Source organism: Chelonia mydas, chromosome 21, assembly GCF_015237465.2.
Source record: "Chelonia mydas isolate rCheMyd1 chromosome 21, rCheMyd1.pri.v2, whole genome shotgun sequence".
Taxonomy (NCBI): domain Eukaryota; kingdom Metazoa; phylum Chordata; order Testudines; family Cheloniidae; genus Chelonia; species Chelonia mydas.
Window position 1 is genome coordinate 9702573 of NC_051261.2, and position 13141 is coordinate 9715713.

Consider the following 13141-nt stretch of genomic DNA (forward strand, 5'->3'; position numbering starts at 1 on the left):
TCAGAGTTTATAAATTTTTTATTCGCTGGATAGTGTACACAGTACTTACAATTGCATCTATTAAAGACAAAATACACTTGAAAAAATGCATCATATAAAAAAAATTATAAACTTTTGAACTATTTACAAACGTTGCCTTACGTTACACAAATCTCAATACCTTCCCCCCCACCCATTCACAAAGTAAGAAATTGACTTTTTTTAACATGCAAAAGCCTTTGAAACTACTTAGCATCACTTAGGGATCATTTCCCACACCCCATTCTACACTTGTATAAAACTGGTTTTGATAGGTTCAATGCTCCAATACTTTAGGGGTCAACTCACCAAGCATCAAGTTCGCCTCATACCCATCATTATTTCTTATATCCTGATCTGTCCTACTGTACTGTGCCCCCAATCTGGAATTTGTGTCCAAATCTAGCCAATACACAAGCTAGAGTGCTCACATTCACTTACTACAGGCTTTTATCTCACAGCATCCCCAGTTGTATAATTTATTTGTAAAAAAAGAGCTTGGAATCTTTTTGTAACATGGTGCTGAGATCTTCAATCTCACTGAGCAAACAAAGGCCTTCAGAAATGTGTCACTGAATACAGGAAAACCAAAACAAAGAAAAAGTATGACACAAACACCCAGGTTTTCAAACCACTGTATAAAAAACTTACCTACAAGAAATCTATGTAGCACAAATGCATAGGTCTTTATAAACCTTCTACAACTATGGCTCAGAGAATTTATTGGGGGGGAGGAGGGGGTTATCTGGAAGAAGTTCTAGATGTTTTGTGAAGAGTTGTATAAATTCTTAAAGAAAAAACAAACACTGGGGCTAATTACGCAGATACAAGATATCAGACCAACAACCTCCATTCCCCTAACTTCCCAACTTTCAGAGAAGATTCTCTGGGATAGAAATTGGTAGTAAAATGAAAGCAGAAAGACTGAGAGGCTCCCTTAATCCAGAATGGAACTACTCTTCCCACCACCCAGGGTGCATCGATAACCCAGATTGACTAAAATGTACAAATGCCCTTAAAAAGTATTTACAATAATGTGTTCATTCAAACAAAGCAAAATATTTACTGTTCCTTCGTTAGGAAAGAGTTTGATACTTCCTGAAATAGGGGACATGACAAAAAATGTTAAGCAAGGGTTTCATGGTAGCCAAGTGAAGAAGAAAAAAAAGCACCATACTCTAATTGGCCAAAATATTTTAAGACAGAGCAACCAACCAGAGATGCCAACGATGTAAGGGGCAAACTAATGCTTTTTGAATAATAAAATGAAAATGCAAAAAAAGTAACAAACAAATACAACCTAAGACAAAATACAAAAATAATGTATTCCTTTATTTGCATGTCATGAATTGAAACTAAGGTTCCATGTCATCCCTTAACTGTGTACAACACCAACAAACTACAACACAGCTCCTTGCAAATTTTAGTTCATGTCAACCATGGGGATGGGGAACATTGAACTAGGCAGGAAAGGTTATCATCTTTAATTACAAAATATAGTCTACATGCCAAAAGACAAATCCCAATGTAGCAATTCCCTTCCTGTATTTTTACTGGCTGAAATTTGGGAACCTTCCTAGGTGGCTGGCCCAAGAACTCCAGTTCTCTTGGCATCTGGTCAAGCAGTCTCTCCCCTCCAGGCTGACTGCTGACAAACTGAAATAAATCATTTCCCCCTTTTCTGTTTCTCTCTTTGATGCTCTCCCACCTGTTTTTACTATTTTAGGTTTAGTATCCTTTTATCCAAAGGAAAGGGGTCTTCTGGTGGCATTGTTCACCCATCCCTCTCCTCTGTTTGCCACCCGATTTTCTTCCTCCAGTTTACACAACTAAATTGTTACTTTGAGTCTTCCTCCTGTCACGATTTGAGGAGATGGTATATGGCATATTCTCCAAACAACTGTGCTTGCTCTGCTACCTTAAGACAGACTCCCCTGAAATTTACCTAGCCTTTCCAAATCTCCTCCTTCACTACTTCACCCATTAAGACTCTCCTCTCCACTGCTTTCATCATTCAGACTCACCGATCACACTTAATTCTGGTGACCCAATACAGTCTTAAGATTTAAAACACAGAGCACCGTAGATGTGTAAAGGGGATCAGCTTAAGTGCGGATGAAGTAAGGGTGGAAATAGGCAGCTAAATTTCACTTGCTAGAAGGCTATAGAAACCTCAGATCCCATTGCCAAATTTCAAAGCCAGGATGATGGACCAAGTTCAAAATCCAAGAGTAGCTAATCACTAAGGTATTCAACAGATGCCCATATAAAGAAGTCACAAAAAAGGGATCCTACTAAAAAAAAAGCAAACATTCCTCCTTCATTCTTTAAGTGCCATGTTTATAAAAGAGGATATTTCATAAAAAGCCTGAAGGGATCATCAACATTTACCCTCACTGCATAATAGTCTTTGAGCTAGACCAGAATGCACCAAATTGAGCTGGCCTCTGCTCCAGTTGTGATGGAGCCATCCTTCTCCCTGAATAAGGTCAAAGCACTGTACAGAACCATCTGCAATTTAAAACACACTCAAACAGCCACAGTGGGAGATAGTCAATCCCTCCATTCTGAGGTTCCAGATTTCATCTCTTGGAGTAACCAAGTTCTGCACTGGCAGAGTAAAAACCAACACTGAACTTCTTTTAGAAGAGAACCTCAAACTTTTTTTTTTTTTTTATCATTTTTATCCCAGTAGCTGGATTTCTCCTTTCAAGGCATCCATTGCTAGCAACATGCCACCAGCACCAAGGCTGTTTTCCCTACTTAGCTCTGAGTCAATGATCCACTCCCATCTTACTCCTTGGAACAGATATACAATATTTCAATTCTTGTAAAGGTCTTGCAATATTCACAACAACTTGACAAGATGGCTGAACTTTTCCCAGAAAAGAGCTTGCTGTTTACTTTTACAGGATGGCGCTTAGAGAACCTCTTTCTGTTCTGTTACACAGTTCCAGAAGGGCAAATGCAACTACAAGTGAACAGTTCAGCTGTCAGTAAATGAAGTCCAAAGCTGAGGAGTGGATATAAACAACAAATCTCCACTGGGAAAACAAAGCACTGTGGTGTAGCCATGTTAGCTCTGGTTGCTACAAACTGGATTACTCCTCTGCCGAAGGGCCATGGATCTCTATGGTCTCAGTTAGCCCTGCTTCAGCATGCCAGACTTATTGCTAAGCACTGTGTCAGTTGGCCAACCTTAATTCAAGAAATGTAAAAGGCATGAGTTGTCAGACTTTCAAACCCCTGCGTTGAATTACATGGGTATACCAAAAAGGTCCCTATAATTTCTATTTGTGGAGTCCACTGCAGTTAAAATCCCAAACAAACCACTTACTGGAAAGGTGGTTTTTGTTGTATAGAAAAGGGTAGGCTAAGATATGGTGATTGTCCCATTGGAAGGTTTGCTTGATACACTGGTAAGATAGGACACACTTGCAGAGGGACAGGAAACTTGCTCGGTTACTTTTTCCTTCAGACAGTGGTTAGGATACTCTGATCATCTGTGTCATTGCTTCTTCATTTGCCTGAGTTGGATCCTGTAGATACAAAAGACAAACAATACTGTGACCCTGAAGTATTTTCCTTACAGCAAAGTACTTCTACTACAGCAGCCAATCCTCGAGGGCAAATATCTCCCTTTGTCCAAAAGAAAAAAATATATATGAAGAGTTTCAGAGTAACAGCCGTGTTAGTCTGTATCCGCAAAAAGAAAAGGAGTACTTGTGGCACCTTAGAGACTAACCAATTTATTTGAGCATGAGCTTTCGTGAGCTACAGCTCACTTCATCGGATGCATACTGTGGAAACTGCCACAGTTTCCACAGTATGCATCCGATGAAGTGAGCTGTAGCTCACGAAAGCTCATGCTCAAATAAATTGGTTAGTCTCTAAGGTGCCACAAGTACTCCTTTTCTTTTTATATATGAAGAGTTACTGAGCCAGAAACTCAGCCTAGTATAAACCAGTGTAGTTTCACTGACTTCAGTGGAGCTAACCCAGTTTACACCAGCTGAGGTGCTGGTTCATAAAACCTACAGGTGAAGAAACTAACTCTGCAAGACTCTTCCAGTCAAACAGCACATCTCCGGTAGTAAATGCAAGACTGCATGATTGGGAAAAGATAAGTAACCTTAGACGACAAAAGTAGCTTTGCCAAACAACCTTTTATTGCCATAGTTAGACAGGTGTGAGACCTGCCAAAATCTCCAATATTCAAAGCCAAGTGATACTGTACCTTCAAGCGGCTTTAGAAAGCCGTTGAACGCAAATGAAGCATGCAGTTAGAACAGTGATTTTCAAACTTTTTCCATTTGTGGACCCCTAAAAAATGTCAAATGGAGGTGCAGAACCCTTTGGAAATCTTAGACAGTCTGCGGACCCCCAGGGGTCCATGGACCACAGGTTGAAATCCACTGAGTTAGAATGTGGGATTCTAATTCAGAGGAACCAGTGAAGTTTTAGATTCTGGGAGTAAAGAGATATTCCTTAAGGAAGGAGAGCCTTAAGTTAACAGCTTAAATCGTGTCTCCCCTTCTCCCTTAAGGAGTAACATCTACATCCCTTTAAGTTTAAAGTGTTGACAGCATTACTCATTCCATCCCCGGAAAATTAATCCTCTCTCTACTACAGATATTTTCCTCACATTTTCTAGGGACACTAGGATAGAAGAGGCATAAATTTACAGATGACAAGAACATTGTATCACACATCATAGAGAATTATGACTTTTAAACAGTACATTCCAGACTACAGTACTAAATTAGATGAATTTCAAGCAAACCAGCTCTGTTCTTTGACAACAGCTCACAACTCAAGCCAATCATGTACGAGACATGGTTGGGAAGGAGTTGGTATGTACTAAAGAGGTATCTTATCCCTAAAGAGAATGGATCTCTTAGGTTAAAGATACGCTGCTACCTCGATGCTGTAAAAGGCAATGGTGCTTTCTATTTTCTACCCTATTATATTCACTTTTCTGAAAGCCTCTCCTGCTCCTTTCACTTCATTTAAAACAAGCGTGAAATATTAAAGCTGTAATTTTAAAAATAAAAAGAGCCGAACATGCCCACTTCTGAATTTCACACTGCGTGCTCCTTGACTTTCATCCATCTTTCACTACCCTCTTGAGGCAGTTGACAAAAGGAGCAGCTGACTGCATCTTTCTGTACAGGCAAACAAATACAGCTATTACATTTCTCTCCATTTATAAAACAAACTTGAATACAGGTTTATATTAAGATTACTATGGCCTAGCTACTTGAGGACCTGTTCTATACAGTAAGTGAGATAGGAGACTTTCCACATAAAGCCTGAAATGCGGATTGGGGAAAGAGGACAAAGGCCAGGGGCTTAGCCCAACAAGGTCAGGAAAGCAGCAGAGGGCTACTCGGAAGGCATGTGCAAATTTCAGCCATACAAAGAGCATAGCTGGAAGCAAAGATTTTTCTCACCTGCATATCCTTTTCCTTCGGTGAGAAAAAACGCCCACCTTCTCCCCGTTTCCTAGCCATGGCATGACGATGTCTAGACTCATGCAAGTATTTCTGCAACAATAAGAAAAAGAATAGCCAGGAACCATTCAATGCTTTCTAGCTCAATATTATTACTGCAGCTGAGCACTCAGAACCAGTTCCTTCTAATGAAAAACAAAGAGTGCCTTTGAGGAAAGTCAGTGTACTCGCCAGTTACAATAGGACCACATATACTTTCAACAATTAAGAGCCAAGGAAGTAAATAGGATTGCAACATATGGACTCAGAAATGGCTCTGATGCCTGTCAAAGACAAAATGTGACAAGGAATACCCATCAGTGAGACAGACATATGTATGTTGCACAAGGCAGGAAGAAGTCTATTAGAATCAACTCCAGTGTTCTCCATATCACCCAAAATGTCTTCTATACCCTTATAATGCAATGTCATTCCTCCACACTGTGTCTAAAAAGTAACCTTGGATTATATACTCACCCTCCTCTCTTTGGGGATTTTCCCCTCAGCTTCCAGCTTGGCTCGTGCCTGCCTCCTCTTCAGGATTCGATGGTACTGCTTGGCATTTACATAGAGAGGCTCCTCTTCAAGCATCTCTGCCCCTGGCAATGGAATCCTCTGAATAGCTGGTACTGATCCAGCCCCTGGTACCATCTGTGTAAAGAAGAACACTCTCATATGCATACGGTTCACAGCAGAAGCTACATACACAAAAGGAGATACGATCAGTCCAAAAATATTAATGTAGAAGTAACTGAAAAGATGCATTGTCTTAAAAACAATTGTGTCTGCTCCAAAGTGACGGAGTATCAAGCCAACTGCACACCACTCAACAAACTGTCAGTTACACATTGCCAATGTTTCTGATATTTTGTTGTTTGTATAAAAAGCTAAATGTAAATAAATATTACTGTCTAAAGTTTCTCTAAACAAATGTTCACTTTTGTACTGATTGTTTTGTACCTGACATTTACATGACGATATGAAAACCTGTTCAGATTCCTACATAACCAGATTTTTTTTTAAAAAAGCTGCACGTCGTTTTCCCGTACAACGTAATTATACTCATCTCTTCTATTTGTATTTTATTAGTGTATGTTCTACTTGTCTAACTATTTCTGTATGTTTATTAAACAAGTGCTACTTATAAAATGTCTGCTGCCATCTAATGGAGCTGAACAGTAGAACACAAGCCAAGAGGGAATCTCAGCACAAATGCAGTAATAGCATGAGCAGAACAAAGCACTTATTTACCAGAAAAAAACATCTATGGGATACTGAAGAATAGCATGTTTTTGCTTGAACTCTTCAAATTTGTATGTATCTCTAATAAAAGTTCCTTTATATTAAAATTTTGAACTTCTTTGAATTCAATAATAAAATTATAGGGGAGAAGAAGCATGATCTATGTAATAACTCCCCACAGAAATTAAATCCGGGATGGTTCTACAGCTAGATGAGTAAGGCGGCCAACTTCTAGGGGACCCCATACCTCGTGTGCATGCGTGCTATGTTCTGATTGGCTGGCTAGTGGGGTTTTTTGGTTTGGCTTTGGGCTTCCGGTTTTTTTTTTGGTTCAATCACTCAGGCTGGTGGGGGCAATGAAAATGTTTTCTGCCCTGGCCAGCAAAATGGCTAGGACTACTCCTAGATTAAACATTACAATCTATTTATTCCAGTTTTTTAAAAAAGGAGAGTTATCAGAAGAGGAAGCATGACCTATGTAATAATCTGCCATACAGATTCAACAGTACAATTATTTACTCCAATTTTAAATCCTTATTAAACCAATAGGAAGTCCTAATCACAACTAATTTCTGAAAAGACTGAGCATATTAGGTGAAGCTAACATGAATCTCAAGCCGCAGTTCGAAGACAGAAAACTTAAAATTTAACTTGTAAAATGACAAAAAAAGTGAAAAAACTTGGAAATTCCATACGTACCATAACCATTCCACCTGAATTGACCACATTTCCAGCAACTGGTAGTGTCACAGTTACAGTCCCTTGCCCACTGCTAGTTGTATTGGTGTTGGCTCCTGCCTGGACAATTTGTGCTCCTGCCAAACTGGCTGCTGGGATGGTGATCATGCCTGTAACAGGGACTGTAACTTTAAGAAAATAAAACACAAAACAAAAAACAAAAACACGCACACAGAAAGAACGAAGGGAACACAATTAGTCCCACTTCTATTTTCATTCACTCGCTCTTGCATAACGTACAAGAGGATGGCAAAAAAATGTTACAAGCAAACTACTAATCAAATCCCATCATCTGTCCTTAATACACAAATGCACTCAACTTTTCAACGTGTTTATTTGTCACATACATTGGAGTCACAGCCCATATGCGAAGCCATTTCTCTGCAAGCTCAAAAACGAAATGTAGATGCTTGCACTCTCCACTGACAATTTGTCAGGAACCCAAAGCTCACATTCTAGTTAAACATTAAACCTGCAAGTGAAGAACTGAGTCTTATTCCGTAATCCCATTTGCACTTTCCACACCAAAGAGCTTTACATTTATATTTGCAGATTCCTAGTAACCAGCCCTGCAAAGGGCTGGGGAGGGGAGGATTAATTTATCTGCTTCACTGTGGTCTGGGGAAAAGGATTTCTGTAGCTATTTAAAAAGATAGCTCTACAAATGTGAATCTATATGGTCAATGTGAAAAAAATCTCCTGCGCTTATTTGTACATTTCAAACTCTTTGCATCACAGCTGGTACAACACATTCTGTTACCAGCAATATAAGGCACATCAGAAAAAAAAAATCTTACTGATGTCAAGAGTAGTAAAAACCTACAATTCCAACTCTAAAGACAGACAGAAGGAAGAGGAACAAAAACTTTTGCTCTTCCAATTGTCACGGTGTTTCTCAACACTAAGCAGCCAAGAAAAGATGAAATGGTATGCGTCTCTCTGGAAACTTTCAACTGTAACTTAAGAGAATGTGCTGCCCTTTATAAGCCAAAGTTCACACCTTGTTGAAGAATAGTTCCATCAGCATTAACAGGCTGATAGACAATGGTCTGGCCTTCTGCTGTCTGTGCCACCTGCTGCCCTTGAACTGCTATCTGCTGCTGGGTCTAAATGGAACAAAGATTATCACAAATTACAAATTGCTGAGAAGTTAAAGATTTCCATCCCTGTTAATGTCCATATTGAACCCGAGAACGTGAGTCTCCTTTGATTTTATTACGAATACTCAGAATAGAACTGTGTATTTACACGCCAATTTCAACTGAAGAGTAAAAGATACTTAAAATATATACAAAACTTGTACTTAAGTTTGTTGTAAGGAACAAGAGAAATGCGGGACTAAATTAACTGATCAAATCCGTAGATGCATCAAGAACTTCTTGTGATATTATTGTGTAATAGTAGTAGCAACCGCAAGTTTTTCAAAAGTTCACAAGAGACATCACAGAGTTTAAAAAGGGCAGTTCTACATACACAAATATTTTTAATACACTGGGAGTTTTTTTTTTTTTTTTTTTTAAAGATCTAGGTCTCATATTTCATGATCAACATGTTAAACGGATACTCAAGTAACAGTAACAAAAAAACCCTATTCCTAAATAAAAAAGATTTCACAAAATCTGTAACTATAACTGTTGAAAATTTTTTGGGGTGAGGAATGTTAAATTCAACAGTACTTTTCATTTTAAACATTCCCATTCAGGAAATCCCAAATCAATAATGTACAAATAAGAACCAGTTGGTGAAACTAAGTGACAAATACGGTTATTCTGTCCCAGCAAAGCTATTTGCAAAAAAGAAAATAGCATAAAAGGTGAATTTACTTATTTATTTCAATATCAGATGGTTCTGGAAACTAACTTTCTAACATTTTCTCCCTTATTGTAAGCCCATTACAAATCCTTTTCATGCTGGTGCAGTTACCTGTGTCTGGCCAGCAGTAACTGCAGTCTGTGGCTGCTGAATAATGATCTGCTGGGTCTGGCCCTGTTGACCCTGCACCTGCACAGCCTGCCCACCTTGAATCTGAATCTGACCTGGCTGGACCAACTGAATCTGTGGAAGGAAGAGTCAGAAAGGAACATTAACTAAACCTGTTAGTTTTTTCCCTTTGGCCTTGGCATTATCAAATCATCTTCCAATAGTCATCTACTGCAGCCATTGGGGAAAAACCCCACTAACTTTCCTCTTTTAATGGAGAGGGTTTGTTTTAATTTATTCCTGCCCGGTGACATAGTAATCACTAATGCAAGGGAGGATAAGACTAAGCAGAAAGAAGCAAATATACATGCTCATGTCATCATGCCCTGTCAGCTCTCCACTGTTTACTAAATACGGCATAATCAGAGAGAGAAATACGCTAGCTTTGAGCATGAGACCAGGGATAATACTTACCTAAATCACAGGAGGAATGGGACTTTACGGATTTATTAAGATAGCTGTAAAGTATTACAAGTGCTAATTATCAAGCACATAAAAGTAGCCTGGTATTTACAAAAGTGTAAGACTAACCTTGCAGAGAAGAGATACTTTCCACCCCTCTTGGTGCACCTCTCAGGATAAACTGGAATACCGTCAGCCCCCATTGCTGAAAATCCCAATTACACACTTTCTTCAAATATATAGGCTGTATAGAGTATGTTACACTGAGGAATGGTAAGTGTTTTCCTAATAAATAGTGCCTTTCAGCCAAGTATACTGAAGTATTTCACAAGTCACTAAATAACCCCACCAACACAGCAAGTTAGTGGCATGGCACAGACAAAAATTCTGCGATGCCAGACTCACAATCCCCATGCTCTAACCACCAGACCACACAAACAGAGGATCATCTTTTGCATGAGTTGCTTAACTTTTCCACCCTTTGTTTTTGAGGAACACTTACCAAGGCCGTGCCTAAAACCAAATGATAGTTCTATCCAATGTGTATTACTGAAAAATAATCCTATCCCACCAAGTACTATTACTCTCCGTGAAGCCAGAGGTTTTAAATTTTCCTCCAGCCTTCATACATCGGAATAACTGAACTTCATGTTAGTCCTGAAGCATTTTCAAGGAATCCTATATTTTTATGGGACAAGCACATGAGTAGGCATTGAACTGCTGTGTGTTACAGCTGCCAAGAACCAGAAAAAGCTCTGGCTGCATTTCAGGGGACTGTGCTGAGTATATTTGCAGCACCCATTGGAAATATACTTGAAATAGAGAAGAAGCTTCACTTTTAATATTTGATTGTGACACAGAGCCTCATGGGGGACAGCTGGCAAAGAGTTCACTGTTATGTAACAGCAACTCCTAACAGGACTGACAAATGCACTTACACCTAGCACCTGCTTTCATAGTATTTATCCATAAAGAATGGCATGTGAGGTCTCTAATAAAACGTTTATGTCATACTGATCCTCATAATCATTGCATGACATATGTACGAATGATATTTAAGGAGTTGTGTATACATACTGAAAATATGTTTTGAAGTCCATTGCTGACCAAAGAGAAAAACAGGTTTCTTCAAGAAAGGAGGTAAAAGTATATCTCTCTGTCAAATATAAATTAACCACTGGAAGCCAACACAATGGAAACCCCTTTTAGATATGAAGTCAACATGGACACAAGACACTGGAGACAGAACTGCAGGGGGCTGTCCTGTCTCTGGGAGCAAACAATGAACTTTGGGGCAGACAAGGGAAGACAAAAAGACTATCTTGCACCTGGGGAAGTACACAGCCAGTGCATCTACATTCATGAGAACAGGATCTCAACCAGGCTAGGCTGAAATGCTGCAGAAGACATCTGGGGTGAGAAACTTCCTTAGACAGAACCTTAGCTTGCTAAATTAAGTTTAATCTCTAGGAAGTGAGTGATGACTTGGTTTTATACGTAACTGGTTTCCATGATGTTTACTTACTATCTCTTAAAATTTAATCCTTGATAATAAATTCATGTACCGTCATCACTATAAATACAAAATATAACTCCATGCTGTAGTATTATACAAAGAGCTGACGCTGGGTCGAATCATTCAAGCCGTACACAATTGCCTTTGGGGGACAGCTTACCTGGAACTACTATCAGGGTTCAGTCAATAAGGGGCTGCATACTACAGGGGGAACACTTCAAAGTGGCTCAGAGATTGGGGTGCACCTATTATTAACCTGCATGGCAAAGTAAGGGCTGGCATAGCCCTGCGGAAAATATTTAGAGGCTAACAGACTGGAGGCTTCAGGTAGCTGGCACAAGTTAAGCATATTCAATTCTTCCTCTCGCTAGAGGGAGGGAGACGTAACAAGGAGACTCTCAGTCCTGGGCACCTCAAGAACTGTCACAGTGGTTCATACAATGCTCACTGGGGCAGATCCTCAGCTGGTATAAGTTGTCATGGTTCCCTTGACTTCAAAGAAGCAATGACAATTTACACTAGCTTATGATCTTCCCTGTGACAGCCATAGTTCATTCCTTGACCATTATGATTAATGAAATTAAGAGTATACTGACCTGCTGCAATCCTTGCGATCCAGAAACTGGGACTTGCATGATGGTCTGGCCCTGACCCCCGGGCACAGCTTGCACCATGATCGGCTGGCCGGTTGATGTGATCAGCTGACCTCCGCTTACTTGTACCATTAATGGCTGACCCTGGACCTAGAGAAGGGAAGAAACAACAAACAAAACAATGAAACAAAGTCAGATGATAAAAAAACCTTACGTAAAACTGATAAATAAAGGGCTAAATGTTTATTTATTTCAGTGGAAGGGCCATGAAAACTAAATAATAGTCTCTAAATTGTTTTTATGCACAACTTCCAACAACCAAAATTTCTAAGCGTCTCCATCTTGTGCTGCAGAATTTAGTAAGTTGTCCTTTTCTGCTACTGCCTAATCAAAAACCACAAAGTCCAGATACAATGAAGCATGTACAATATTTATATAGTACATCTGGCTAAACTGTGCATACACTAATATAGACAGCCTGAGAACTGGAACCTTTCAAAAAAGAGCTCACAATCCACAATAAGTTTTTGTATTTCATTAAGAAGATGCAGATGAGTAAAGGCTCCAATATAAAGCTACCTTGGCAAGTGGGGTTCAAGAAATTACATTCTCATTGCATCTTAATTTCCAGATGGATATAGCATACAATGTTCTTGGAGCATCTTCTTGTGATCGTAAAGGGAAGTTGTACTTGTACCAGCAGGAAGTATGGCTCAGAAAGGAAGATTGGATGAAAATGTGAACCAGCAAGTCTTGGACTGGTGAAGGTTTCTAGAACAGACATAAAAGCCCTTACAAATATTCTTTGGGAAGAGGCCTTGGGGAGAAAGGAAGGCAACGGAAAACTCCATTCAGCTATTTTTATCTAGCAAGAAGGAAAAGCCATCTGCCCAAAAATATGCCAGATGAAGAGCTGAATAAAAGCCACATCTTTAGGTCTTAAGCTTGGAGTGGGAGGCAATGGACAACAGGATTATTCTTCACTGCACTTAACATATTTCGTAGTGGGGAAGAAAAAGCATAATAGAACAACCACTGAACTCTAATTTCAGTTAACATGGAAACTTCAAGGGCTTTCAAAGGCCAATGACCATCACCTCTGACTTCTACCTCCAGATCTCTCTTTTTTGACACTTCTATCCCCCGGCTTTCAACTAATT

General features: G+C 39.4%; 1 protein-coding gene across 24 annotated transcripts in view; it reads right to left on the reverse strand.

Annotated features, from left to right (window-relative positions):
- The window catches only part of NFYA (nuclear transcription factor Y subunit alpha), a 21122-nt gene continuing 7981 nt past the window's right edge, over positions 1-13141 (reverse strand). For 13 of the 24 annotated variants that reach the window (XM_037885293.2, XM_037885290.2, XM_037885288.2 and 10 more), the window contains 7 exons: positions 11985-12131; positions 9414-9545; positions 8491-8596; positions 7452-7618; positions 5988-6161; positions 5472-5564; positions 1-3557 (listed from right to left, as the gene is read on the reverse strand). In XM_037885293.2, the coding sequence (XP_037741221.1) occupies positions 3504-3557; positions 5472-5564; positions 5988-6161; positions 7452-7618; positions 8491-8596; positions 9414-9545; positions 11985-12131 (873 nt within the window). In that variant the 3' untranslated portion in view covers positions 1-3503. The remainder of the gene's footprint in view (positions 3558-5471; positions 5565-5987; positions 6162-7451; positions 7619-8490; positions 8597-9413; positions 9546-11984; positions 12132-13141) is intronic. The other 11 variants (XM_043533599.1, XM_043533597.1, XM_043533596.1 and 8 more) reach the window with 5 other exon arrangements.